At 34.8% G+C, this 27106-nt stretch overlaps 4 protein-coding genes and 1 pseudogene across 48 annotated transcripts; 4 read left to right on the top strand and 1 right to left on the bottom strand.

Annotated features, from left to right (window-relative positions):
- Positions 1-3: 3 nt before the first annotated feature.
- Positions 4-441, top strand: LOC145315532 (parafibromin pseudogene; annotated as a pseudogene).
- Positions 80-4756, top strand: LOC145317688 (parafibromin-like). 45 transcript variants are annotated; one of them, XM_080158884.1, is made up of 5 exons: positions 80-859; positions 1278-3271; positions 3583-3665; positions 4123-4299; positions 4530-4756. In XM_080158884.1, exon 2 carries the CDS (start codon positions 1617-1619, stop codon positions 3174-3176), a length of 1560 nt encoding a protein of 519 aa, XP_080015010.1. In that variant the 5' UTR covers positions 80-859; positions 1278-1616; the 3' UTR covers positions 3177-3271; positions 3583-3665; positions 4123-4299; positions 4530-4756. The 45 variants fall into 45 exon arrangements, with proteins under 45 accessions (XP_080015010.1, XP_080015008.1, XP_080015009.1 ...); XM_080158882.1 differs by having other exon boundaries at positions 4123-4313; XM_080158883.1 differs by having other exon boundaries at positions 4123-4328.
- Positions 4757-11883: 7127 nt separating this feature from the next.
- LOC145317684 (transmembrane protein 218-like) lies at positions 11884-13323 on the bottom strand. Its single transcript, XM_080158850.1, has 3 exons — positions 13110-13323; positions 12513-12741; positions 11884-12101 (listed from the first exon to the last, which is right to left on the bottom strand). The coding sequence occupies exons 2-3, from the start codon at positions 12715-12717 to the stop codon at positions 11935-11937; spliced, it is 372 nt and encodes a 123-aa protein (XP_080014976.1). The 5' UTR covers positions 12718-12741; positions 13110-13323; the 3' UTR covers positions 11884-11934.
- A 107-nt stretch (positions 13324-13430) lies between these two features.
- LOC145315531 (WD repeat-containing protein 43) lies at positions 13431-17209 on the top strand. The gene is made up of 4 exons (XM_080155513.1): positions 13431-13677; positions 14509-14803; positions 15233-15258; positions 15365-17209. The coding sequence occupies exons 1-4, from the start codon at positions 13531-13533 to the stop codon at positions 16964-16966; spliced, it is 2070 nt and encodes a 689-aa protein (XP_080011639.1). The 5' UTR covers positions 13431-13530; the 3' UTR covers positions 16967-17209.
- Positions 17209-27088, top strand: Uvrag (UV-resistance associated gene). Its single transcript, XM_080158849.1, has 12 exons — positions 17209-17345; positions 17947-18082; positions 19368-19450; positions 20082-20263; positions 20845-20953; positions 21348-21588; positions 22631-22877; positions 23449-23599; positions 24164-24233; positions 24609-24706; positions 25011-25143; positions 26147-27088. The coding sequence occupies exons 1-12, from the start codon at positions 17209-17211 to the stop codon at positions 26924-26926; spliced, it is 2367 nt and encodes a 788-aa protein (XP_080014975.1). The 3' UTR covers positions 26927-27088.
- Positions 27089-27106: the final 18 nt, after the last annotated feature.

The raw sequence follows: 27106 nt of genomic DNA, 5'->3' as shown, positions 1-27106 counted from the left end.
AATATGGCGGATCCATTAAGCTTGCTGCGTCAATACACAATTGACTGCAAACAGATCTTGGAACGGTATAATAACATAATATTTGGCGAGCACTCCTTTCCAAAAACTGTGAAAACAAATTATGTCATCTACGGCACGAATAATGAATTTTACACATTGGAATGTCTGCTGTATTTTATAAAGAAGAGAAATCTACAGCATCCAAAGTATGTGACCCAAGCTGACAAGGATGGAGTACCCTTTATACGTCGGCCTGACCGCAAAGACTTGTTGTTGTATCTGCGAGGAAAGACAAACTGTTCTTCCAGCATAGTTAAGCAGGAGAAGTGTACAGGGGATGATACTCTGGAGATAGTTAAGCAGGAGAAGCGTACAGGGGATGATACTCTGGAGATAGTTATATACAGGAGAAGCGTACAGGGGATGATGCTCTGGAGATAGTTAAGCAGGAGAAGCGTACAGGAGAAGATACTCTGGAGATAGTTAAGCAGGAGAAGCGTATAGGGGATGATACCCTAGAGAAAGTATCCCCTAAGAAGCCAAGAACTGATGATGCCACCTTACAAACATTAAACGACCGGCTATCAGAAAATTGTTGTCAGAACCATGAGGAAAGTTCTACTGCAACAGCTGTTAAGGAAGAATCAACAACAAACTAAAAGAAATATGTTCCTAATACTGACAGCTAATATGGAAATAAAATCAGCCATCGCAAAATATTTCCTAGCGGCAAAGAAACAAAAGACAAGAAACTGTTGGATGGCTCACAACCAATCTCCGTGTGCATCTGAATCCTAACTTCAGAGAATCAGGGCCACTACAACAACAACATGTTTCAAAGAGTTATTTTCTGATAAAGGTACTACATTTCTTATACTTTTTAGAATGAGTAGTAGAAATTAATTTTCTTAAGTTATATGTAGTAGGATGTCTGTTTGTCTTTCTGTATGGAATTTTGTGTATATTAGCCGTTTTTAAAAAAAAATTTGGTGAACAAATATGATTGAATATACACTTTCAGCGCATCGTTTCATTTACAGTCGTCCGTACTAAACCAGCTTATACTAACAACGAAATAATTTCGGGAAAAAAATCATGAATGCTAAACGTGATTTTCGGCTTTCGTTTGGGGGTAACACATAATAGAATTGAAGACCTTTTTATCTGCCCCCCCCCCCCCTCCCCCAAATATTATTTAGATTTATTTCACTTGTTGGCTGTTCCTGCCACTAAACAATGTTTTTAGTATATATTATTAAATTTTATAAAATATTTAGATGATGCGTGAAGTGAATACGAAGAATTTTCAAGCCAATCAAAAGATGTGAAGATTATTTGGACATTGAAAACCTGTCATACAATTACAGAATTACTGATATACAACTTTTAAAAATGTATTACAGAGCTTATTATTTCATAGAAAGCATTTAAAATTTTTGCATTTAATTATATGTTAAATTATATTTCATTTTTTTGTGATTACTTAAATCTTGATTTTTTTTGTATCGTACTTCATAGTTACCATTTTAATGCGTTTTTTCTCTCGAAATATTCTTTCATTTTCAGTTATTTAAGAACTATTAAAATAATCATTATTTTTCATTTCAGACTCCAAAATGGCGGATCCGTTAAGTTTGCTGCGTCAGTACAGCATGCAGCGCAAGCAGATAATCGAGCGGGATAACAACATCATATTCGGCGAGTTCTCCTGGCCCAAAACAGTGAAAACCAACTACATTATCTACGGTACGACCAAGGAGTATTACACACTGGAATGTCTGCTGTACTTGTTGAAAAATATTAACCTTCAGCATCCTGTGTACGTTAGACAAGCTGTCAACGATGACGTGCCCATTGTGCGTCGTCCGGATCGTAAAGAGTTGTTGTTATACCTGCGAGGAGAGACTAACTCGGCTCCAAGTATTGATAAGTCTGCTCCGCTAGAAATGCCGACACAGGTAAAGCGTACAGCTGATGACACTCTGGAAGGATCTCACAAGAAGCCAAGGTTTGACGATGCGGCCTCTCAAAAGCTCAAAGACCAGCTGGCAATGAAGTACGGTCAGAAGCCTGAAGGAAGCTCTATTGGAACGGGTATCTTGAAAGATTTGTCCGAAGAACTGACCACAAATAAGATTGCTGAAATTAAGAAGAAAATGTTGACCCACAGGAGGACCAGGATCAAGGGAGATCCTGGAGAGGATGCCGACAGAGCCATGGCCTCATTTGCTGACATGGAATCTGATAAAACTAAAGAGATCAGGTCTAGAGAGCGACAATGGAGGACAAGGGTGACAATACTCCAGAGCAACGGAAAGATTTTCAGTAAGAATGTAATGGCTATACTGAACAGTGTGAAAGCCAGAGAAGAGGGTAGAAACGCAAAACCAGTGGATCATAGCACATTAAACACCCGACCTGGCATAACGGCTCCATCCCAGCCTCCAGTCAGGTACGACAGATACGGACAGGAACACTTGCAGTCTGTGCCCACCGAGGGTTTCAACATTGATACCACTGGCTCCTACGCAGGTCAATCGCTAAAATCTACTCTCAGCCGGCTACCAGATATTAACGTTAAACAGGCCCCGCTGCACGCAGCCCAAATGAATAGGCAAACGCCTGCAGTGACCACCGTCAAGCAAATGCCACCGCCTTCACAGAAACCAACGAAGAAAGCATCAAGGACGCCTATAATTATTATTCCATCAGCTCCAAAGAGTTTAATCTCAATGTTGAATGCTAAAGAGATTCTGGAGGAATTGAAGTATGTGTCCACAGAGGATAGGCGCGCAGCTGGTGCAAAGCGTGAAAATGATGTTCTTATTCAGCGGCGGAAAGAGGGCGGATTGACTGTACCCTACAGAATCATAGACAACCCCGGGAGACTAACAAACGCTGATTGGGAGCGTGTTGTCGCTGTTTTTGTGATGGGTCAGGCCTGGCAGTTCAAAGGGTGGCCGTTTCCCGGCGGTCCCGTCGAAATACTGTCTAAAATAGCTGGCTTCCATCTGAAGTTTACAGAAATCAATCTTGAGAAGAATGTCGAAAACTGGGCGGTCACGGTTATCCAGCTGTCCCGCAGCAAGCGACATTTGGACAGAGCTGCACTTCTTACTTTCTGGGAAAGATTGGACAAACACATGATCAAGAATAAACCTCATCTTAGATTTTAAAATAGTTTTTTATCATTGTTTATGGTTAACGTTGTTTTGTGTCAATTACTTTTATTTATGAACATATATAACTAATGTAATAGTAAGTACAGTAGGTATTTTAATTTCTGCTTTTTTTTTAGCAACTCAAGAAGTGTTAATAGAATCTACACTTACACTTATTATCTCTTATGAAGGATTTTAAGCAAAAGCAGTAATTTTTAGTAACTATGGTTTTTTTTTCATTAGGTACATCATTGTTATTTTATTTCCTGCCTTTTGTGAAACGTACCGTTTAAATTATTTTGAAAAATTATATTTTTTTATTTAATGTTGTTGTTCTTTATCATTCGGTTAACTTTTAAGTATCTTGTTAAATGTTTACTTTTGACTTATCATATATTACATCTACTTTATAATTTAAAAGAACTAATATAATTAAACGCACATTTAGGGCAATCGTTATTTTATTATTTGTTTTATTCGCTATTCCTTAATCCTGTATAAATGGTAAACTTTCAAATCAGACAAAAAGAAACCTCAATTAGATCAAGAATCTTTTTTTATGTTATTTCATACTAATTAAAAAGGGGTGTATATTCTGCATGGGGTCCTCTGCTAAAATACGGGGGGAAATATAAAAAATAAAGAAAACATATTTTTCATTTTTCCCTTCTTTGGCGAAAAAAAAAACAAAAAAATATAGGTTAAAAAAATAAATGAAATAAGGAAAACTGTAAACTTTTTTTCCCTCCTTTTTCTCCTTCCTTGAGGAAAAACAAAGTGGGGGAGGGGGGTGAATCTTGTGCAGAATATACGCCCCTGAGCAAAATATATTAATAAGTTGATTTTAACTTGATTATTTTTTTTTCGAGTTATTCCCTACTTTAATGTATAATGTTAGAATAACTCATACTTTTAAAATTTTTAGCAATATTTAGTTTGAGAATGAATTGCTCTTATTAAGGAATGGCGTATTTATGTAATAGATATTAAAAAATCATAAATAAAACGTTTTAATTTAATTAAAACGAATTAAAATTTTTAAAATTTGTTACTAAATTAAAATATAAGTTTCATGAAAAAGCAAATCTAATGAGGATTTAAGTTGATAAAATTTACAGTATCCTTTATCTATATAACGGTCCTTGGACAAACGCAGGAGTCCCAAACGTTGGAGTGGACACTTAACCTAACCTAACCTTTATTAGACCATATTTTAGGTTTTCTTAATGCTTAACCCCTGCGGGGGGCTTATTTGTATATACATATCTAAACCTTACCTAATCTGTGTAGAAATACTTAATCAAATTAATATTTTAACACTCCTGCGTTTGTCCACTCCGACGTTTGAGGCTCCTGCGTTTGTCCTAGGACCCTTTATCTATATAACCACATACCTACCAGATTCTTAATCTTATATTATTAATAAGCTTTGGGTCGGTTGATAAACTTTTTAAAGACCAATTTAATAATATTTTCAGCAATTCTTTTGTGCATAAAAAAAATTATAAAAATCTAATTGTAAAAAAAACTTGCAGGATAATAATTTGTTCCAGTTTATAAGTTAATATTATTATTCAATAAATGCTATTTTTTAATTTCTGTTTATTTTTATGGTTGTTTTCATAATAAAATTATTTCTTAAAAAGGAAAGTTTTATGTATTATTTGTTCTCTAATATCGTTTTAAAGATCTAAATCATTTTATAAACATTTATTCTCCGTTTTGTTCATTGATATTCCAGGGGTGTAAATTCTTCATGAGGAAAGGGGGGGGGGGGGGGGTTAAGAAAAATTAAAGACTACTGAAAATATTTTTTCCATAATTTCCCCACCTTGTGTAAAAAAAACTAGAAATATATAGGAGGGGTAAAGAAAAAAGAATAATTTAACAGTTATTTCTCGCATCGTATTATTAACATCTTTCCGCGGATATAATACGATGCTAGACATAGTTTTTTCGTATGGATGAGAACCGGTTCCTATCCACCGGATTCGAATGAATACGAGAAACAGTTTTTCCATTTTTTCACCATGGGGGGGGGGGGGGGGGTTGGAATAAAATATTTTGCAGCCGGGGAAAAAATTAATCTTGTGCAGGATATCATCATCATCAGACGCATCTCTCTTTTTGACTGTGAAGGCCAGAGAATACGGACACCTTGTTCCTCCATGAATTCCTGCTGTCTTTGGCAAGTTTCTCAGCTTCTCCCCATGTTAATTCCAAATTAAAGAGGTCCTTTTCAGTGCTCCGCCTCCAGGTCAGTTTTGGTTGTCCCCGATTACGTTTACCAGTGGTGGGGTTCCATTTTAAGCACTTTTTTGGAAACCTATTTTGTTCCATTCTGAGCACATGTCCTAGCCACCTTAGTCTTTTATATTTCACTTCTGCTTCAATACTATTGCACTTGGTCTTAGCATACAGCTCAAGGTTTGATATTTTGTTTGGCCAGAATATTTTGCAAATTCTTCTTAGGCAGCTATTGTGAAATGCATTAAGTTGATTTGTTTCAGTTTTCACAGTTCTCCAGCATTCCGCTCCATAGAGAAGAACTGATTTCACATTACTGTTGCACAGTGGTCTATTTTGGCCTTTTGGTGGACATTTCACCTACCTCTACTCAAAGTCAATTTTCTCAGCTTGTAGTTGATAGAATCGTTCAAAATAAAAAGCCTGCGCCTTATTATTACCCAATGCAACTCGTATATTCATATAGAGAAGAAAAACAAAAGCCAACTGGTCTAGAAAATACTTTAAAACTTAGCTAAAATTTCATATTTTCTTAATTGGTAAAGTGCCTAAATTCGATGTTTTATAGCAATAAAACATTGAAAAACCTTTAAGCATTAATAAATATTACTGTAGAAATGATTATATAAAGGTAAATGCCCAATCACCAACCTTGTGCAACATACATTTCATACAACTAATTCAAGTTTCTTCACCCTTTTTTACGAAGTTATTTTCTCTTAGATAAGTAATAATACTTAATCTATATAGTAATGTTTTAAGCTGTTTAACAGCTAAATCTAGAAATTAAAAAAATTATTAATATATCCAGTAAAATTAATTAGAAATGGGTATTAATGAAAGAAGTTAAATTTACCGAAATTCTTATTGTTAAAAAATATCATTAAATAGTCTTATAAAATGGCTAAAAGCTGAGCAGAAGCCGTTTCCCAGCTGCCATATGGATGGGCCTCCACTATTTTTGGAAGTATTTTTGAGCTCAGCACCCATAAAAACCTACCCCTAGCTACGACACAAGCCCTATCTACACATTATACTCTTGGCCACTCCCAGCCGTTTCCGCTAGTTCTAGCCGTTGAGCAGCTGGTACAAGAAATTCTTAAAATGGCTATTTACAGGGTGACCACCATGTACGTTATGTTCAATATGTTCATATTGAACACCATTTTAAGTTTTTTTGGTACGTTTTTGTACGTTATTGGTTTTTGTGTTCAATATGAACATTTCAGCATACGTTATTGTACGTTTTTCTGTAATGTATGATTGTATTAGAAATCATTAATATATTTGTATTTCTTAAAAACTATTATAAAAAAATTTCTGCGCGCTTCGCGCGCTATTTTACAAATTTATCCTGGGATCTATGACGTCATTGTGAAGCTTCCATAAAATAACTATACTCAATCAAACATTTCAGTAAATATCAAAAAAAAATCCTCTAATTACAAACCTTGCCAGGACAAATGAAACGTTACACCTTAAAGGAGTGTTATATTTGTTCATCAGTTAGCGAGATATTTTTTAGTTGATTTTTGTGTTTTCATGTACCTATAGGAATGAGATACTAACAAAGTAGAACGATGTCTCTCTGTCTATTCGTCTGTCTTAAGCTTAAGATCTCGGTAATTGTTGAACCGATTGGGTTCTACTCTTCAGGTAATATACCTACTGTTCTTGTTGTGGTTTTAGGCTATTTATTTGGGGTTTGGGACAAAGCAAAAAATCCCCCCTTTTACTTTCTTTAAAAAAAACCCACTCATTTTTTTTCTTTTTAAAAGCAAAGCTTTTCTATAATTAGGGTCGGTCTGTACCGACCCTAATTATTAATTTAGTTAATTTAGGCATGTTAGAATTAACCTATTGATTTCAAACTTTGCATGGTGATTCCTTTAGTACTTAGGTACGATTTAGAAAGCGTAGCAACTCTATAATCGTTACTGGTACCTATGTACTTACGTACGTCCATTCTAAACATGTTGATTTACTTTTTAAACAACAAATTTTTAAATGATCTATTTATCCGATTGTTCTGATTTTTGGTATATTGATTCCTGGGACAACAAAGTATAATGTTATAAGGGAAGCAACTCTATACCTAGTCCTAAAAATGTAAGTATGTCCATAAACATTATCCTGTATTAAGCAGTTTTTTCAATTTACTTACATTTTTGCTTCGACTCTTATACATTTATATTCTGATTATTCAGTACTGACATTATACAAGTATGACCTACCGTTTCAGTGCTTCACTTTTATGGATGTTGTCATCCTTGTTTTTTTTACAAATTACAAACGAATTTTATACCTATAAGAGGGGGACTTTCCAATACCTCTTTGGGTGACGCCCCAAAATAGTTATTAACCTTCCCGGGACCTATGAGAAGATACCTTGTTAAGTTATTGGAAGGAATATTGAGGGCAGAAAAATAGCCTAAAACCATACCCGGACTCTTTATAAATATGTAATAGCCTATAACTATCTAAGGACCTATAAGAAGCTTCCATATAAAAGAGGACCACATCGGTTCAGCGGTCTGCGAGATCCTTCTCTACAAATAAAAAAGCTTACTTCTATAATATAATAGGATATCAATTCCCTGAAGAGTAGATCCCAATCAGTTCATCATTTACTGAGATCTTAAGCTTTAGACAGACGGAAAGACATTGTTCTACTTTGTAATATATATATATGTGTGTGTTTTATGGTACGTTATTGTACGTTATTTTTTTTTAAAATGTTCGTTATTGTGTTCATTGTAATTTTTTTGTAGTACGTTATTTTCAATATTAATATCAAAAAGGCGGTGGTCGCCCTGTATTTAACATTTTAAGAATTTAACATCAATTATAGCAAAATTATGTTTCAAGAAGTTGTTTCCTATGTAATAAATGATGGATTTGCCCTGAAAATGGCCAAAAAAACTGCTAAACGGCTGAGCCGCCAGCTGTTAGCCATTACTTTTCCAACTTTTTGTTTGATTTAGGGAAAATAGACCTATCAAGGAATATTCATGCGAAGTTTCATAACAAAATTCGGATTCTAAGTGCCATTTGCGCTTTGATTACGAAAAGGATGCATTAAACACCCCCCCCCCCCCCCTTAAAAAGATTAAAACATTCATTTTAAATCTCATAAAGTCTCTTAATTTATCGTAGGCACTTTATAAGCAGTTTAAATGCATCAGAAATTAAAATTAACAATGAAAAGAAAAAAAATTGCAAAAATTTTTTCTTCTTGTATTGTAATTTTAGAGTTTGGCCCCTTAAATTAAAGTTAAAATTTGCAAGAAACCGGGCCCTGCAACAACCTAAACTAAACATCAAACTATGGCATTATACCTGTATATTAAGAATAATATATGGTTTGGTATGTTGCGGGGCCCGGTTTTTGGTGAAAAACTTAAAAAACTGAAAATTATTGCCAAAATTTTTTGCACAAATATTTAAGAAATGACATGAAAATTTTTCAAAAACAACATAAAAATGGATGAAAAAAGTAAAAAAAAAATTTTAAACCCCAGTTTCCTAACAGATCATGTAGTATTATAAATATAAATAGGTGAAGAAACTTGATTGTATCAATGTAACACTGAAAAAAAAATATTTTTTCCAGAGATGGTGAAAATTCAAAAGGTAAAATTCATGACGTGAAAATAATCCTTAACCTTCATGTTTCAAAGTTCATAATTCATTAACCAATAATTAAAAAGACAAAAACTCTTCTGTTTTATATGAGATAGGGTATATATTTTCAAAATAATTTGTTAATTTATAGAAACTCCAAAGTTGATTTTTGGCGAAATGTCCGGCCTTAGACCGCTGTGTGTTGTAAAGTCTGATTTTTGTTTTCAGAGCAAGTTTCTTTGAATTCCAAACGTTGTGTAGACTGTTGAAAGCAACCCTAGCCTTATCAATCCTGGTTTTAATATCAGCTTTTGAGCCATTTTCACTGCTAATAATACTCCCCAGATAGGTGAATTTGTTGCTTTGTTTCAATTGTTCACCATTTATTGTTATAGTTTGATCAGGGTTTGTAGGTATATTCATAATTTCAGTCTTCTTGACACTAACAAAGAGCCCGACTTGTCCTGCATATTTGACTAGTCTATCTGTCTTAGCTTGTAGATGTTTAATTGTTTCAGAAATCAGTGCCAGGTCATCAGCAAAGTCCATATCTTCTAGGTGTCCTAGTATGCCCAGCTGGAGACCACGTTTTTTGTCCTCTGTGGTTTTCTTCATCACCCAGTCAATGACCAATATAAATAGAATAGGTGATAAAATGCATCCTTGTCTAACTCCAGTGCTTATTTTAAAGAAATCAGATGTCTTATTGTTTCCAACTGAAACACAGGCTTGGAAGTTGTCATAAAATTTAGTATCATAATTATCATCTTTTCTGGTATACCATAACTTCTTAGTATTTTCCAGAGTGTTTGTCTGTGTATGGAGTCAAAGGCCTTAGAGAAATCAACAAAGTTTACATGAAGTGGCTTGTTAAATTCAACACATTGTTCAATAACTGTCCTAAGGGTGAAAATTTGGTCAACACAGCCCCTTCCAGCACGGAATCCAGCTTGTTCTTCTCTCAGTTTATTGTCAATTTTCTCATCAATTCTGTTTAAAATAACTTTACATAGGACCTTGCTTGGGATAGAAAGCAGCATAATTCCTCTCCAATTATCACAATTGTTCAAATCTCCCTTCTTAGGTAGTTTTATGATTATACCTTTAGACCAGTCCGTTGGTATCTTTTCTTGCCTCCAAATTTTATCAAAAAGATCAGTTAGAGTCCTAGCAGAAAGATCTATGTCTGCCTTAAGCATTTCGGCAGTTATCAAGTCAGGTCCTGGTGCTTTGTCATTCTTTAGGCTATGTATAGCAGCTTTAACTTCTTGAATAGTTGGTGGTCTTATATCTATGTCTTTTTCATGTCCTGGTTCTGGTTCAGCAGTAATTTCTGGTTCAGGTCTGTTCAGCACTTCTTCAAAATGTGATTTCCACCTTTCAGCAATTTCTTTTTCTGTAGTGAGTAATTTACCATCTTTAGCCTTGATAGTTTCACCACTCTTCTTGCTATATTTGCCACTTAATTGCTTGGTTATGTTGTATACTGTTTTCATGTTACCGAAGTCAGCTGCTCTCTGGGCCTTTTCAGCCAGATTGTCAATGTAATCTCTCTTGTCTTTCCTTGTGCACTTTTTGACTTCTTTGTCTTTAGCAGTATATTCAGCTTTTAAATTGCTCATGTCAGCCAAATGTTGAGCATTATGGATTTTGTTTTTGAGCTTCTTTCTCTCTTCTATTTTGATCCATGTTTCTTCAGAGATCCAGTCCTTTTTCTCTGGTTTCTTGTGACCTAGGATTTCCTTAGCAGTAGATTGAAAGTTTTCTTTAATTGAAGTCCATGTGATCTCAGTCTCGTCATTTAGGTCCTCTAAGACTTGAAATCTATTTCTGAGTTTTAAGACAAATTCATTCTTTATCACAGGGTCCTTTAATCTTGAATAATCATATTGTCTACCAATCTCACTCTTTTTATCATGGCCAGTACGCTTCAGCTTTAATTTAATCTTACTGACAACTAGTTCATGGTCACTAAATATGTCGGCTCCTCTATAGCTCCTACAGTCTTGCATTGACTTGACCCATTTTCTATTGATCATAATGTGGTCAATCATGTTTCTTGTTTGTCCATCAGGTGTTGTCCAGGTATATTTGTGAATGTTTTTGTGTTGGAATAATGTACCTCCTACAACCATATCATTATTTAAACAGAATTCAAGTAAAAGTTCTCCATTTTCATTTCTTGTACCTATGCCAAAGTGTCCCATTGCATTCTCCACTCCAGTCCTGTCAGTTCCTACTTTAGCATTCATATCTCCAAGAACTAGACACATGTCATGTTTGGGTACTGAGTTTCTGATTGATTGCAGTTGATCATAAAAATCTTGTTTTACTTCTTCATCTTTGTCATTTGTTGGGGCATAGCATTGGATAATGGTCAACTTGCAGTGCCTTGATTGGAATCTAGCCTTAATTATTCTGTCTGATATAGGTTTCCAGTCTATTAGTGAATTGACATGTCGTTTTTGAATAATTATAGCAGGATATATACCTACTTAATTTTCTGAAAACTAGCACTAAACCCGCCAACCGTCACGTCGCTATTCTACATTACAGATCTAACCAGAGGCTAGAAATCAGTTTGCAAAGTGGAATGAGTCAGGGAGGGAGGGAGGGGATAATAGGCTGGCTCAATAACTTTGGGGACTTTTACTAAATTTTGATTGGTTGATTTATTAAGCTGAATGTGCAAACTCTCAAACACTACTTGTAATCTACAGGGTAATTTTTTATATCATTGTGGATGTACATAAATTTATCGGCCACTGTCTTATTCTTAAGATTCCTGGATATTTATAGTAATACAGGTTTTAATTTTGGCATTATAGAATATTAGTTGTGTTAACAATTAAAAATTAAGTATTTTATTAACAATATATTAACAAAAAAAATACATATATTATCATCTATTTCTAAATGTTTTGATTGATGCTGGCTGTATGGAGTGGAGGGCATATTGAACCAGAGTAATACCTCCAACTACCAGGATGGATACAGCCAGCAGCACAAGAAGGATAGTTCTCCATATAAACATTTGGTCCAATACTTTCACCACGTCGTCTTCAGATTCTAGGAAAATGACTTGATGAACTTTTGTACGATGGTTTAGAGCGGAACATTTTGTAAAAATATCTTAGTATGCTTTTTTTTTAACTAATTGGGTTTTTGTTTCGACATTTATGGAGTAAATGTTTTTTTTAATGTTTTATGTTACACTAGTCCCCTAAGTTTTATAATAACTTTGGGGACTTATCTAAATTAAATTTCGATTGGATGGCTCACTAAGTTGAGTGTCTTAACGTTTCAACTAATAATTGTAATCTACAGAAGGGATAATTTTGTGAATTATATTTGAGGATGTACATCAATTTATCGGCCATTGCCTTATCCCTATTGATAAGAGTATAGAAGCGAGGAGGGTAAGGGGATTTATTATCATTATTTAACTAATTATTTTTAATATTTATAAATAACTGTTACCTTTAGCTTTTTTGTAATCCGTCCTGGGAATCGCCAAGAGAACAGCTGTAACAATGGAGGCTAGAACAACATAAACAAGACCCTGCGGGGAGTCGAGGCGGGAAAATAGAAGCAGCCCAGCTGCTGTACAGAACCATAGCAGGATTAGAATGAAGAGTCCTACGCCGAGACCAAGAACACGGGCACCCTCATCTTCCCCTTCCATTTCTCAGGATAACTTCAAGCAAATCTAAATATAGTTTCTAGTATGGCTTTGATACTGACTAATACCCACTGGACTAGAACCAAGTTTTCAGCCGTACTTAAAATCATGTATAGCATCGTATTACAGTCAATTTTCCGCGAATACTAAAATAAAAATCTTAGAATAGTACCAGTTTAATTGGCCGAAGGCCCGTGCGAACAAAACTGGTATTAATCTTGCAACTTTTTATTTTAAATTCAGCGGAAAGCTGTTTATAATACGATGTGATAAATAAATATAATAGAGTTTGATAAAACAAAAAAAAACAAATTTCAAATGATTCAAATCAACTAATATAATTCAAATTGCATAATTTTACTGTTAGTATAATGTAATTTCTAAAGAATATGTACCTTTAATTTGAGCACTTTTTTCAGTAAATTTGTTTGAATACACAGTATTTTTACATTAAATATCAAAATTATTACGATTTTTGGTTGGCTTTACAATAACAAACCATTATTTTTGATCAATAATTCAAGGTAGAGGAATGTAAAAATAGAAAGCAATGTTTAGTTTTACCCTTATAATTTTATTATTTAATTTCTACCTTTCGTGGTGTCGTCGTATTATGTTATTGATTGATTGCGGGGGAGAGGTTTTGTTGACTACAATGTGCCCGTGTGTTGTGTACACTATAGATAATACATATACATAATATACATCAATGAATAAAATAAAGACATGATATATAAGAAGTATCATTGAGGAGTTTTTGTTAATTTTTATATTTAGAATATAAATTTCAAGATCTTTTTGATTTTTTTGTTTATAATGTTGTTTTTGTCATTTCTTGTAATGAGCAAAAGTACCAAAACTACTTCTACATTTTTTTCAGATTGTAGTAAAGTAAAAATGGATGAGGGACGAGTTTTGTACAAATATTCTGCAGACGCCACAAGACTTGCAAATGTTTCACAGGTAGGTTGACACGTACGTTTGTACACACCAGTCATTATTGTGTAGAATAACCGCGCTCATTTTATTAATGTGCATAGAGGGCGGGGATATTTTGGACTGTAAATTATACTAGTACCCAAAGTTTTATAAACAATTTATCTTATTCATTGGCATGCAAAACTTTATGGGATATTTTATTGAATTTGGATTGGTTAGTTTTAAACTAGTTGTTTAAATACTTTTCAACCAACAATTTAAATCTACAGATTGGGGTAAATTTGTTTATCATTATTATGGATGTATATTGTATATAAGTTTGGAGTCCATCGTCTTATTCCTTAAGATCCCTGATCAGTACGAACTGTAGATTAGAGGTAGAATAGAATTAAGTGAACAAATTTTTTATATTTTTTAATATTTTCCCCACCTCTTCCTAGCCGAAAGTTTTAACCCGTCATGTGATATACCTGACCCCCTTCGCCCAGAATTAATGTTTTATTTTGGTCAGGTGAGGGGGGTATGCTATGGTGACACCTAGATTATACCTCCCCCCTTTCTCAAGTGCACACCTTTATGTACATTTAAAATGAAAAGTAGAAGCTCAATTGCAACGTTCATCCTATACAAAAAACGATCATTCATGCAGCACTTTTTAGCTCTTCAGTGGTGCTAGGTGGCCCCTTTCCTCCTTTTTATGGGATGGCTCCTCCTTTTTTTAGGGTGGCCTTTCGTAAGGAGGATAATTGTTGGGTTTCACTTGGGTTGCGAAAACCTAACTACTACATGTATGGATACGATACCGTGTAAAGTAGTTATATTGGCAAAATGTTTTCAACTTAATTCATATTTTAGGACGGAAGATTAATAATATGGAACAGATCCTCTGAAATTGAGCAGCAATACAGCCCCAGCTCCCACCTCTCCACCCAGATAACCTGCCTGGCTTGGTCACCAGCTGCAGTATCCAACACGGACAAGAAAAATAAAAAGAAGGATGATAAGGGGACAGCTTCATCCGACCTGATAGCCCTGGGCACATCCGCCGGATCCCTCCTGGTTTACAGTGTCAAGCAGGGGGATATTGTCACCACTTTCGATGTCTCTAATCACAAGGCAGATAGTTGCAATAATTTTAATGTTATCATTTGTTCATATCATAATTAGCAATAACTAGTGGACGTTAAAAACCAGATTGTTGTATCAATCTTGTAATCTAATTTTCTGGTACGTTTAGGAAACTATGAAAAGCTATACAAAAAATTTGCTTCATAAAAATTAAGAATTTTTATCCAAAAACTTTACCTACCTAATGTGTCAATTTCTTTCCCTTAATCGAAAAAATGGTTACAATGCCGATAAATTGCAATATTTTAAGAATAAAGAAGTAGATATTTATTTAAGTTATTAACTTATTAAATAGCCAGCTTTGTAAGTAACATAGAATAGAAAAAATGAAACATTCCTTATTGAATAGAACCATAGGCAATTTTTTTTATATATTTATATCCTATATTTATTGAATATTATCGTTCTACTATTTTTAAGCCTTAAAACTCACACTTTTACGGAATTTTAGTACAACCTACCTCCCCCTTTATGAGGGTATTTGGATATTGAATTAAAAGGGAAGGGATTTGTAAAAATGTCTTATATATACAAAATAATTCCCGCTAAAATTTTAATGATAGAAACTTGTTGCAACTTCTGAACTGAACAGGTGCTCTGCTTAACATGGAGTAATTCTGGTAAGTCAGTTGTATGTGGTACAGATCGCGGTGAAATCACAATATGCTGTGTCCTCTCTCTTCAAGTTCTATCCAGATTTAAAGCTGGCAAGGGAGCCATCAATGCCTTGGCACTTACAAACGACGATAAGAAAATAGTGGCGGCCTCACAAAAAATTAAAGTCTATGCGGTTCATTCACAAGATCTTGTCCAAACCTTTGCCGGCCATTCTAATCCTGTCACCTCACTGAGCTGCGTTCAAAACCAAGAAGGAGAAGCGTTTGTGTTGTCTGTTGCCGCTGAAGACAGAAATGTGTCCGTTTGGAAGATTGATGGGGAGGGCGCAGCCACACCCAAAAAATCAGATTCTGTGTTCATGACTCTCTCTGCGAACGATGAAATTAAAGATGTTGCTTGTTTTAATATTAAAGGTGGCGATGTACTTGCCTGTGCTTCTACAGAGTCGGGTAGAGCTGCCGTTTTCAGAACTGCTCTGGAGAAATCTCGCAAGAAGCCCAAGAAGGCGTTCTCTCTTATACAGATCATGTACGGAGAGGAGGATAAGATAAAAGATGTTCCCGTCCTTGCAACACAATTTGTGAATAGAGACCAACTTTACATCAATATTTCTTATGGGTCAGAGATCAAGCTTAAGATAGAGGAACTGAAGATATCTGAACTACGCGAAAGTCACATCCTTGCGCGTGAGAGGCCCAAGCGGATATTAAGTGCAGAGATGCATAAGCCTTTTACGAAGGACGTACCAATGAAGGACGCTGAAAATGTCAAGTATTTGATGGCTAAAACCACAGTACAGCAGCAATATGGTGCCAAACAAGCTGTAAAAAGACCCATGGATGTGCAGCAGGCAGATATACCGTTGGCTGACAGACTGTCCACACTGCAGACCGGGGAATCTAAAACAAATTCTTATACAAAATTGTTGGTGCAAGGAATTAAAAGTAAAAACAGGAGCATTATTTTAAGTGTGACCGGCAAATCCGATGTTAAAGTGATTGATTCAACCTGCAGAAGTCTGCCAGTTGAATCTATTGTTCCTTTCCTTGAAATACTTCACGATTTCGTCACCAAAAAAAATTATTTGGTTAGTCACGTGCTATGGGCTCAGGCGGTGATAAGACATCATGTTGGTTACCTTGTAAGCACCCCCAAAGTCCACTCAGAAGTATTGTTGCCTCTGAGTGACGTTATAAATGCCAGGACCGCCAATTTCCTGCCCATCCTCAAGTTGAAGGGCAAGATTCAAATGATCAAACGCCAGATGGAGCACAATCGAAGCCGGAGACCAGAGGGTAACCAGACGCTGCCGCTTCTTGCATATCAGGATGAATCGGACTTGGAGGAGGGGGAGGGTGATGAGGCCGACCCAACAGGTCCACCAAAAATGGACTATGATTCTGATTTTCTGGACGAATATTTGTCTGACAAGGACAACCAGAAGGATCAGAGTTCTGACGAGGAGGAAGATGATGATTACGAGGAGATGGAAACAAATGGCGCAACTATTATTACAAACGGACATGGGAAAGAAAGTGGAAGTGAGGATGAAATGGTGGAAGATTAAATTCATATTTTTCTTGAAATATCATTGTGATAAATAATACATGTCTTCTTATGTATAATACATCTTTATTTTTACAATTTAAACAGAATTTTTTGTTTCTTTTTTGATATTTTTATCTATGTCACACAAAGATCAAACATAAAAAGAAACAAATGGATTCTTTCCAAGGACTTTATAATCTTCCTTAACTCAAGGATTACAATGCATTATACTGTTGTTATTTTTTTCTCTATTTTTTTCAGATGAAGGATGTAGGGGAGCGCAGTGTAAGCTCCCCTGGGGGAGACCTGGCCCTTCTCACATGGTTTCCTCTGGCCACTCAGCAGCTTCGCTTTAGATCAATTTCACAAGTTTATCTATATCATCCTACTTGTCAGGGGTAAGTTATATCTTTTGTAAAGTTTTTTTATGGATATTATTATATTATATTTGTTTTTGATTTAGGGGAGTGGTTAGGGCCCTCGCTTAGGCATATGTCTGTTTCTCCCCGTCCCCACAGAAGTACTCACGATTCGTTTATTTAAATGTCCCCTTTTTACGCTTTATTGATGGGTTCGATTTATTTTTGTTGTTTTGTGGGACAGGCAAAGATGAAATAATAATGAGTTACCTTTAAACGTTCTAAGGGGGGGGGGGGGGGTAAGTTGTGAATGGAACCTCCCCTATTTTCAATTTTTGTTTTAAAAAGAGAGATAAAAATTTTTATTAATGATTTGATTTCTCTTGGGAGGGTGGGTGGTACCCTTCCCCCTGAATAGTTTTAAGCCTTCCCAGGACACATGAGAATCTATACTGTAAAGGAAAATCATATCGGTTTAGCGGTTAGCGAGATCCTTCTGTACAAACAGATAGACAGACAAACGGACATCCTGTTACTTTAGGATTATTAAACGTGAATTATATTTTTAATTAATAAAAAATTACTATAAAGCATTTCGGTTGCCAAATTCCAACTACATATCTTATTTTTTTATATTTAGAGGACCATCCGAGGCAGGGAAACTGGAGTACTACCTGACCTTCCATGAAACAGCTCTATCCTCTCCGTTCATGAGTACAGACTCCAGGAGACAACAGGACAACAGGGTCCTCTGGCCGGACCATAATAATATTCAGGAAACATGATGCTTGTCATTAAAACAAGGATGACAACATCCATAAAAGTGAAGCACTGAAACGGTAGGACAAACGGACATTAACACTTATTTAGTGTCAGAACTGAATAATCAGAATATAAATGTATAAGAGTCGAAGCAAAATTGTAAGTAAATTTGTTGAAAAACTGCTTTATAAAGGATAATTTTAAGGACATACTTACATATTTAGGACTTGATTATAGAGTTGCTTCGCTTATAACATTATACTTTGTTGTCCCAGGAATAAATATCCAAAAATCAGATCAATCGGATGATTAGATCACATAAAAATTTGTTGTTAAAAAAGTAAAAAAATCAACATGTTTAAAATGGACGTACGGAAATTCTGGTAATGATTATAGAGTTGCTACGCTTTCTAAATCGTTCCTAACTACTAAAGGAATCACCATGCAAAAGGGGGGAGGCGGATGTGCCACTTTTTGAAACCAAAACTAAAAGTCAACAAAGGAACTCAACTAAAAAAAGAGTTACAGGTCTGAGATTTTGCATGGCAGTTGCTTTATAGAGGTACAATATGGAACTGTGAAGAAACGGCGGCGCAACCGCCGAAAACCACCGTTTCCCGCCGAATTTTTTTTTGCAATTTCTCGGCGGTTTTCGGCGGATGCGCCGCCGTTTCTTCACTTCCATATTGTAACCCTATAAAGCAACTGCCATGCAAAATCTCAGACCTGTAACTCTTTTTTTAGTTGAGTTCCTTTGACTTTTAGTTTTGGTTTCAAAAAGTGGCACATCCGCCTCCCCCCTTTGAAATCGATGGGACAATTCTAACATGTCTAAATTGACGAAAAAGCTATCCGTTACGGACGGACGGACCAACCCTAATTATAGAAAAGCTTCGCTTTTAAAAAGGAAGTTTTCCACGAATTAGACTCTAATCATATTTTGAATTTCAAAAAAAACTGTTGGTTACATAGGTACTTACCCAGGGGTGTATATTCTGAACAAGATTTTCATATTTTTTCCACTCCTATTTTTTTTCCAGCAAGAAAGGGGAAAAAATGGAAAAATATTTTCAGAAATCTTTATTTTATTCATATTATTCCCCCTCCACATATTCTTTTAGTTTTTGCACCAAAGAGGGGAGAAAAATTGAAAAAAAATGTTTTCAGTTCTCCTAATTTTTCCTTTTTTCCCCCCACCCACATATCCCACTCGCCTTTAGCAGGGTCAACCATACAAAATATACAACCCTGTACTAACCCTGATGTAAAACCTTACAACGTCATGTTAATGATAATCAGACTGAAGGTGGAGGTGTGACTGGTACAATTGTAAGAATCTGGGCCAAAACCCAAGCAGCTTCTATTCAGATATCTGTGATAGGAAAGAGATTTTAATACCATTAATTGACCATTTAATAGTTACGAGGATGGCAATATCTATAAGGAGCGAAGCACAATAAAGCAGGGATGGACAAATGAACAAAATGAAGTATAAAGATGGTTAGTTGTTAGGTAGGTAGGTATATAAAACAAGAAAGAAATAAGAGCAAATATGCTTTAACTCGAAAATCAAATTATTAAAAAAAGATATTTATTTTTTTCTTTCGAAGGACCAAGTAAAATATGTATTAGATGCTCACATTTCCTACATATGATTACGGTCTAACGAACGGACGGCTAGACAATGTGTATTATAGAGTAGCTTCGATGCTAAAAAAAACATTGTTTTACGTAAAGGGATAGTTCTACGAAGACCAACTCATTGTTCTAAAAAAATGGCTATAATATGATAAAAATGTTTTAACATCGGTATTTCATATTGGTGCTAACATCCTTTTAATTGAATTGCACTCCATATTTATTTTTTGAAATATAATACAGATTACATTTCATTTCATTAACTGTGTTGTAAAAAGTTAAATTTTGCAACGTAAGGCTGTGTCGAGTTCAAAACATGTCAATAGTTGTAGCCAAATAGACTTATGAAATAATAAAATCTTATTTTTTGCCAGGTATTTATTTTTCTGGTTTAATTTGCATTGGTGACTCTCTCAATATGAATATAATTCAACATTTGGACAAGAATTCGCTTGTGTTTAAGCTGCATGGGCATTACTTTGTTGGTGTAGAGAGCCTTAAGGTGAAGGTTCCTCTGCTAAGATTTCTGGAGATGCCAAGAAAACTTTCTTTTACAGGTAAAAAAAAAAATAATTTCCAGTATGGCTTCGAAACGGATTACTATCTGCTAAATTAGAACTGGTTCTCAGACATACTGAAAACTCATTTAAAGCGTTTTACAGACAATTCTCCACGAACATTTAAATATTATAATTAAAACCAGTTTTGTAAGCTCTGGATTTGGCCCCTAGGGGCCCATTATACTGGTTTTAATTTTATGATTTTTCTCTTTAATATACACGGAGAGCTGTCTATAATACGATACGATAAATAACTATTAATTCCAAAGAAATGCCAATCATAGAAAAAACTGGCAAATGCAATTGTTGGCGGTTGGAAAAACAGTGGGTCCGCTGCCGTTTTTACGGCGATCAAAAGATATAAAATTATGGGAGGGGGAACCCATTTTAAAAAATGAATACTTTTTCTTTGTTTCGTGATGTAAAGATTATTTCTTGAATAATTTGGGTCTAATCTAAAGCATTTTTACCAAATACAATTCAGTAACTTTCTCATAAATTAATAATAATATATTGATTTTAAAGACTACTTTAGAAATTCAATGAATTCGAAAAGATGAACAGAGTTAATTTTGTAGGGAAGCCAAGCTACAGTAAAAACTCCTTGGCCAAGATGCAGCGAACCTTACGTGCTCTGAAACAGATACACCAGTGTAACCAACGACTTAAATCTGATATTGTCAGCAGGTAAAAGATGTTTTATTTTAGGGGGACTGCCACTTATACCACTTGCAAAAGTACACTGTACAGTATTTGTGTTTTTTACAAAAAGTCGTTTTTTTGTTAAATTCGTTATTTCGTGTATTTTTGGCAATATTTTTTTATCGATGTAATAAACACATTTTTATTGTCATTTTCACACCAATGAAATTCAATTAGGCTGTCAAATTCACATTTTTTATGACAAAACTACACTTTTTTTTATTAAGATTTAGTATTTTAACCAAGTGTAACTATTGTAAGGTATATATATAGTTTCGTATCTGACGACTGCTATAAAATTAAGAATTATTCTTTTGTATAATAAAATATACCTAGTCTAGATATGAGATTTACTTACAGTGATGTCTTTTCATTGCAGAGGTGTGGATCCTGACAGTCCAGAAATAGGAATATCCACAACCCCAGCTACGGCGGCGCAGTCATCATCACTGGCAGTTACAGCTTCCACGGCATCTCTAAGTCGGCTGATATTCAATAAACAACTGAAGCAGCCGGCAACGAAAAAGAAAGAGATCCAACTGATGACACAGATTGAAGAGTTGAAGCTAAAGTTGAGCATGCTGAGGGAAGAGAAGTCAGATCTGAATAATAGAATACAGGTCATTTGCCATTTAGATGTAGTACCTATAGGACTAGGCTTATGTACCAAGTTTCAAGTGTCTAGCTCAATATTTAGACCATTTTGCTCACGGTTTAAGTTTAAATGTCATTACGCCCCCCCCCCCCCCCCCATTATCTTCTTGATATGGGTTTATAAACAATCGTCTGCCATGAGAAGGGGGGGGGGGCCGGGGGGGGATTGGAATGAATAATTAAATGTACTACTATTATCCAAAAAAAAATTTAAAATCAGACCAAAAACACCAAAGATAGGTATAGGGAAATATTTTTAAAAAATTGCAAAAACTTACTTTTCCTCTCATCTCCTCCAGACACAAAAATCCCGTAGAATAGTGAGAAATCTAATTTTAACTTCGGAGAGAAGAAATTAAATTCTTTTTGCAGCAAAGAAAAAATATACAAAATACATTACACACCTCAAGCTAAAGTGATAAAATATCCTTTCAAATTATTTCAATTGTTTTATTAATACCTGCTTTAAATCAAATGTTAGACAAATTTCATTGATTTTTTTTGTTGAAATTCTATATGTTGGTTTTAGGGATGGCAATCCGTATCCGGAATCCGACCATTTTTTTTACCAATTTTGGAATCCGAATCCGGAATCCGTTTTTTAATAGCGGATTCCGGATTCTTAATTGGTAGGCTAAAATTAGTGTCTTGAGTTTTTTCTTTCAACTCCTCCTCTTTAAAGGCAAAGATTTTCATCATTATATATAAAATCTTTTAAAATCTGGTTCGATTCTCGGAAGTGAATTATAGAGAACACCAAGAACATTGATTTTTAGGACATATGTAGCACTTAATTTAAAAAAAAAATCCTTTTAAAATATTGCTAGAATCCGGAATCCGCCACTTTTTTTGACGGATTCTTTAAGAATCCGGAATCCGAATCCGGCCCAAAAATTCGACGGATTGCAATCACTAGTTGGTTTTAAAAATTGGCATTTTACATAATAAAAACTTTTCCAAGGACTAAGCATGTTGTATTATGTATACCTAACATTTTTCAAATTTCAGGAAACCAAATCCAAGATAGATTACAACTTACTAGAAACAGATAATTCCACAGACAATATGACACAAAAATTTCACGCCTTGGCGAAGGACAAGGAAAAGCTGGGCAACTGGTTGAAAACTTTTGACGAGTTCCGAAACTATAAAGAAAAGTCCGCATCGGATTTGGAAATACGACGGAGACAGCTGATCTCTCAGCTCTCACATATTTTTCCTCTTCATGACACAGAAACTAGTCTTCCAACTATAGGTAAGCTTTTGTTTATTATCTCAGGGATCTAAAGGGATAAGACAATGGCCGATAAAGTGATGTACATCTCCAATGATAACACACAAAAAGAATCCTTCTGTAGATTAAAATTAATGGTTGAAACTTTTAAATAAACTTAATAAACCAACCAATCAAAATTCAGTTAAAGTCCCCAAAGTTGTTAAGCCAACGAACAAGAAACTTTTTTTAAAACACTGGAGACTAGTGTAATAAACAACCCATTGTCCCCTCTCTCTGGATAATCTACTCTTGGTTTTCACTAAATGCCATGAATACCCCGAGTTCAAGGATAAGACAATAGAAACGAACTATTTTTCTTCCTTATTAGCTTTATATTGAGTGAAATTTGAATAGTATATTACCAAGTTTTTATTTTTATTTTTACTCTTTACATCTTTATATTAGAAAGAATAACTAAAAATAAACAAATGTTTATCTCAGTTCTTTTCTTTAAAGGCCATTCTTGCGTTTCTTTGCAATTTTATAAAGTAATATTGCAGGGTAGTTGAAATTTGTCCGAATGTTATTGATTTTGATTTTATTTGCCTAGGTTACGTTTGCCTGCCTGAAGCTGATAATTTGAAAGAAAGGGATGAAACAGAAGTGTGTGTCGCCCTGGGCTGGACATCTCACCTTACTCTGATGGTGTCCAACCTGCTGATGGTGCCAACTAGATACCAGATCAATCATGCTGGTTCCAGGTAAAATCATTTGGTATTAAACCAGAAGAGCCTGTTTATTACACTAGTCATCTAAGTTTTATAATAACGTTTTCTTATTCGTTGGCTTAGCAACTTTGGGACTTTTTATAGAATTTTGATTTGTTGATTCATTTAGTAGAGTGTCAAAACGTTTCAACCACTAATTTTGATCTACTGAGGGGGTAATTGTGTGTATTATGATTGGGGATGTACATCAATTTATTGGCCATTGTCTTATCCCTTAGATTCCTGGGATAAAACGGTTTACAGTACTCATCAAAGGAACCATTGTGCCCAAGCCAATACAAAGCTTCCATGTTAATTGTCTTTCTCTCACTCATGCTGTGCGTATCATGCAAATCACTTTCTAAATAAAAAAAGATATTTTTAGCTAAATATTTAGGTGCTTAGTAGTAAAAACGTTTCTTCGTATTTTCACTTTACACAATTAAAAAGTAATTTCCAAGCTTATTCTGTCTGCAGCCATTTCTGTTGCGAAGTATCTTTGAAAAACTGTATTAATATACCTAGTAAAAACTAAATACACTTTATAAAAATTTTCAGATCTTCCATGGTAGACTACATCCTAGATAGAATACCAGACAAAGAAAGAACTTTTCCTCTTTATCCTAAGGTATGTTATTTATTTGAGTGGCACGCTTATAATAAAATCTTGAATTTATTGACTTAGTAGCTATACTAGTATAGTGGTAAAGTAGAAAAAATAGTAAAAGTTACGCGAAAAAAGGTAAAACTTTAAGTAAAAGTTGGCTGTGTGATAAAACTAAAGATAAACAATGATGACAGTAGCATTTAGAATGGATGCTTCTGGATCATCTGAAATAGTTTCTGAAGCATATTTAGTACTGCAATGAAGCTACCTGTCTCTTTATCTACAACCTTTAGAATCGGACAAAATCTGGCTGAAATATCTGAAAAATTAAATTTTTAGATATCTTTGGACAAAGTTGAACTAAAATCATATATAATACATTGTTACATTATTCAGGGTGTTGAAAAAACGAGGTTTGAATATGCTGTTTATTTGCTAAACAAGAACATAGCTCAACTTCGCTGGCACTGTAATCAAGAAACTAAGGATCTCAGGTAGACATTAATTAGATAATAAGGTGGAACGAAGATTCTTTGGGACTGAGAGGACAACGCTGGCTCAAAAAGGAAAGCAAAATTGATCAGGGGGGCAGGGTGGGCTGTTTATTTGGACTAGTCCCCAAAGTTTTATATTAATGTTTTCTTATTCGTTGGCTTATCAACTTTGGGGACTTTTATTGAATTTTGATCAGTTATTTTAGTAAAAAATTCATACATGTAATAAAACCTTTAGGCCAAAAAAAGATCTATGTCCAAATCTCTTTTTTGCTCAAACCAGTAATACTTTATTTTTTTTTAGAACAACTTTGAGAAACTTGAATGGTTTGTTGAGAGCCCTGACAACCAGTGAAGAGTTGGCCCCATCCTCCAGTAGCATGAGGCTGAATTTACCCGTGGCACCCCCTGTCCTCTCGGGGCTAGCTTCTTCTAAGGTAAAAGGGTATTTACATGAATGCTTTATTATTAAATTTGCTACTTATCGTTGTGATATAAACTTTGCTAGATTATAAATGTTCTTGAAAAAAAAGCTCTAAAAAGCTACCTAAAATGCTAAAATGTAATTCTATGGCTCATAAGATATTTTTAGTTATTTATCAAACATTGTCTGATTGGTTTCAATCTTACAAAAATATAAAAACTAGGGTTGGCAATCCGGATCCGGAATCCGCCCAATTTTTGGCCAATTTTGGAATCCGGATCCGGAATCCGTTTTTTAATAGCGGATTCCGGATTCTTATTTGGTAGGCTAAAATTAGCGTCTTGAGTTTTTTCTTTCACTCCTCCTCGTTGAAGGCAAAGATTTTCATCATTATATATAATATCTTTTCTCGTATTCATTTGAATCCGGTGGATAGGAACCGGTTCTCATCCATACGAAAAAACTATGTCTAGCATCGTATTATATCCAGTTTTCTACGAATATAGAAATGTACAATCATAAGATTAAAACTAGTTTTTGAGCCCCGAGGTGCCGGAGGCACCGGCTAAATAATTGTACATTCTATATCCGCGGAAATCCGTTTATAATACGATACGAGAAATAACTATTAAAATCTGGTTCAATTTTCGGAAGTGAATTATAGAGAACACCAAGAACATTGATTTTTAGGACATATGTAGCACTTAATTTTTTTTTTTAAATTTAAAAATCCTTTTAAAATATTGCTAAAATCCGGAATCCAAATCCGGCCCAAAAATTCGACGGATTGCCATCACTAATAAAAACATATACAAAGACTGATAATTTATTATTAAATCTTTAGTTTGTCTAAATTGGAATAGTTAGAAAGATAAATTAAGTGCAATCAGTATATTTAGCACTTGTTTAAGGGATATACCAATGAAAATATTATATTAACTATTAGAAGAGCTTTCTGGTTTAATTTTGCAAATTACTATCAAGTAACTAAAAGTATTATTATTATTATGTTTCAGGCATTTACTAGAGGAACACCTCCGGGCAAAGTTTGTATTGTTCATCCTGAATCATCAGAACAAAATTTTGCAACATCTTCAGACTCTAATGAGACAGACTCCGAGGCAAGCAAACAAATAGTGTTGGCCACTGCTAGCAACAGCAGTTGTTCAGATACTTATCTAGACAATTTAGTTGATCCTAGTCCTCCTAGTAGTATGCCACATACTTCAACCTTCGCCAGGACGGCAGAACTTTCTGTTAGTCTGGAGAACAATGAAGCTTGTTGTGATAGTAATAGTAGTAGTAATAACACGACATTTAATTCTAAACCTGTGATATTATCTGATAATAATTCTGAAAATTTCAAACAAAATATTATTGAGGAGTCAGATGCTAACTCTAATGAGATCAGCGTTGAGTGTGGCGTTGAAGAGAAGTTTGATCATACTGATCAGAACGATGAGGATTCTGCAAATGGATTCTCAACGTTGAAACGAGAAATATCGGTTGAGCTTGGCGAAGTTGCTGACACAGATCATGATGAGTCAAGTAATGAAAAAAGTGAAGGAACAGTTGGTGTGACACCTGGCATGAGTGGTGAACAGCCGCAACATAATCAAAATAATTTAGATCTGTTAGTAGAGCCTGATCTGGCGGATATAGAAAGTGATAACAAGAAGGTAGAGATGGGAGTGGCAGCTGACATGTTCTGGGATTCTGTCAGCAGCCGAGCTCAAGTCTTGGCTGTTCCGAACTCATTCAAGACCGGCAGCAAGAAAACTTTTCGCCAATTTTAAATCTCCACATTCATGTTCTAAAATCATTTAATATACCTATATTTTTATCATAAAACTTCAGGAAGTGTCTTTCAGTGGTTCAATATTTTTATGAATCTTTATAGGCCACCTCCCCTTGTATGTTACTCAATCCATTGCTTGTTAAATAAAGAGATATAAAAATCCCCCCCACCCATCAAA

This window comes from Acartia tonsa, chromosome 4, assembly GCF_053477335.1.
Source record: "Acartia tonsa isolate MP-2025a chromosome 4, ASM5347733v1, whole genome shotgun sequence".
In the NCBI taxonomy this organism is placed as follows: Eukaryota; Metazoa; Arthropoda; class Copepoda; order Calanoida; family Acartiidae; genus Acartia; species Acartia tonsa.
The sequence above is the reverse complement of the archived record's forward strand: the minus strand, read 5'-3'. Positions and strand labels throughout refer to the sequence as shown.

Coding starts and splice junctions, on each gene's coding strand:
- LOC145317684 (XM_080158850.1), bottom strand. CDS start 12,717: ATGGAAGGGGAAGATGAGGGTGCCCGTGTTCTTGGTCTCGGCGTAGGA. Junction 12,102..12,512: donor GGATTACAAAAAAGCTAAAG/GTAACAGTTATT, acceptor TCATTTTCCTAG/AATCTGAAGACGACGTGGTG.
- LOC145317688 (XM_080158910.1), top strand. CDS start 1,617: ATGGCGGATCCGTTAAGTTTGCTGCGTCAGTACAGCATGCAGCGCAAG.
- LOC145315531 (XM_080155513.1), top strand. CDS start 13,531: ATGTTGTTTTTGTCATTTCTTGTAATGAGCAAAAGTACCAAAACTACT. Junction 13,678..14,508: donor GACTTGCAAATGTTTCACAG/GTAGGTTGACAC, acceptor TTCATATTTTAG/GACGGAAGATTAATAATATG. Junction 14,804..15,232: donor TAATTTTAATGTTATCATTT/GTTCATATCATA, acceptor ACGGAATTTTAG/TACAACCTACCTCCCCCTTT.
- Uvrag (XM_080158849.1), top strand. CDS start 17,209: ATGAAGGATGTAGGGGAGCGCAGTGTAAGCTCCCCTGGGGGAGACCTG. Junction 20,264..20,844: donor AAGAAAACTTTCTTTTACAG/GTAAAAAAAAAA, acceptor TTAATTTTGTAG/GGAAGCCAAGCTACAGTAAA. Junction 22,878..23,448: donor AACTAGTCTTCCAACTATAG/GTAAGCTTTTGT, acceptor TTATTTGCCTAG/GTTACGTTTGCCTGCCTGAA.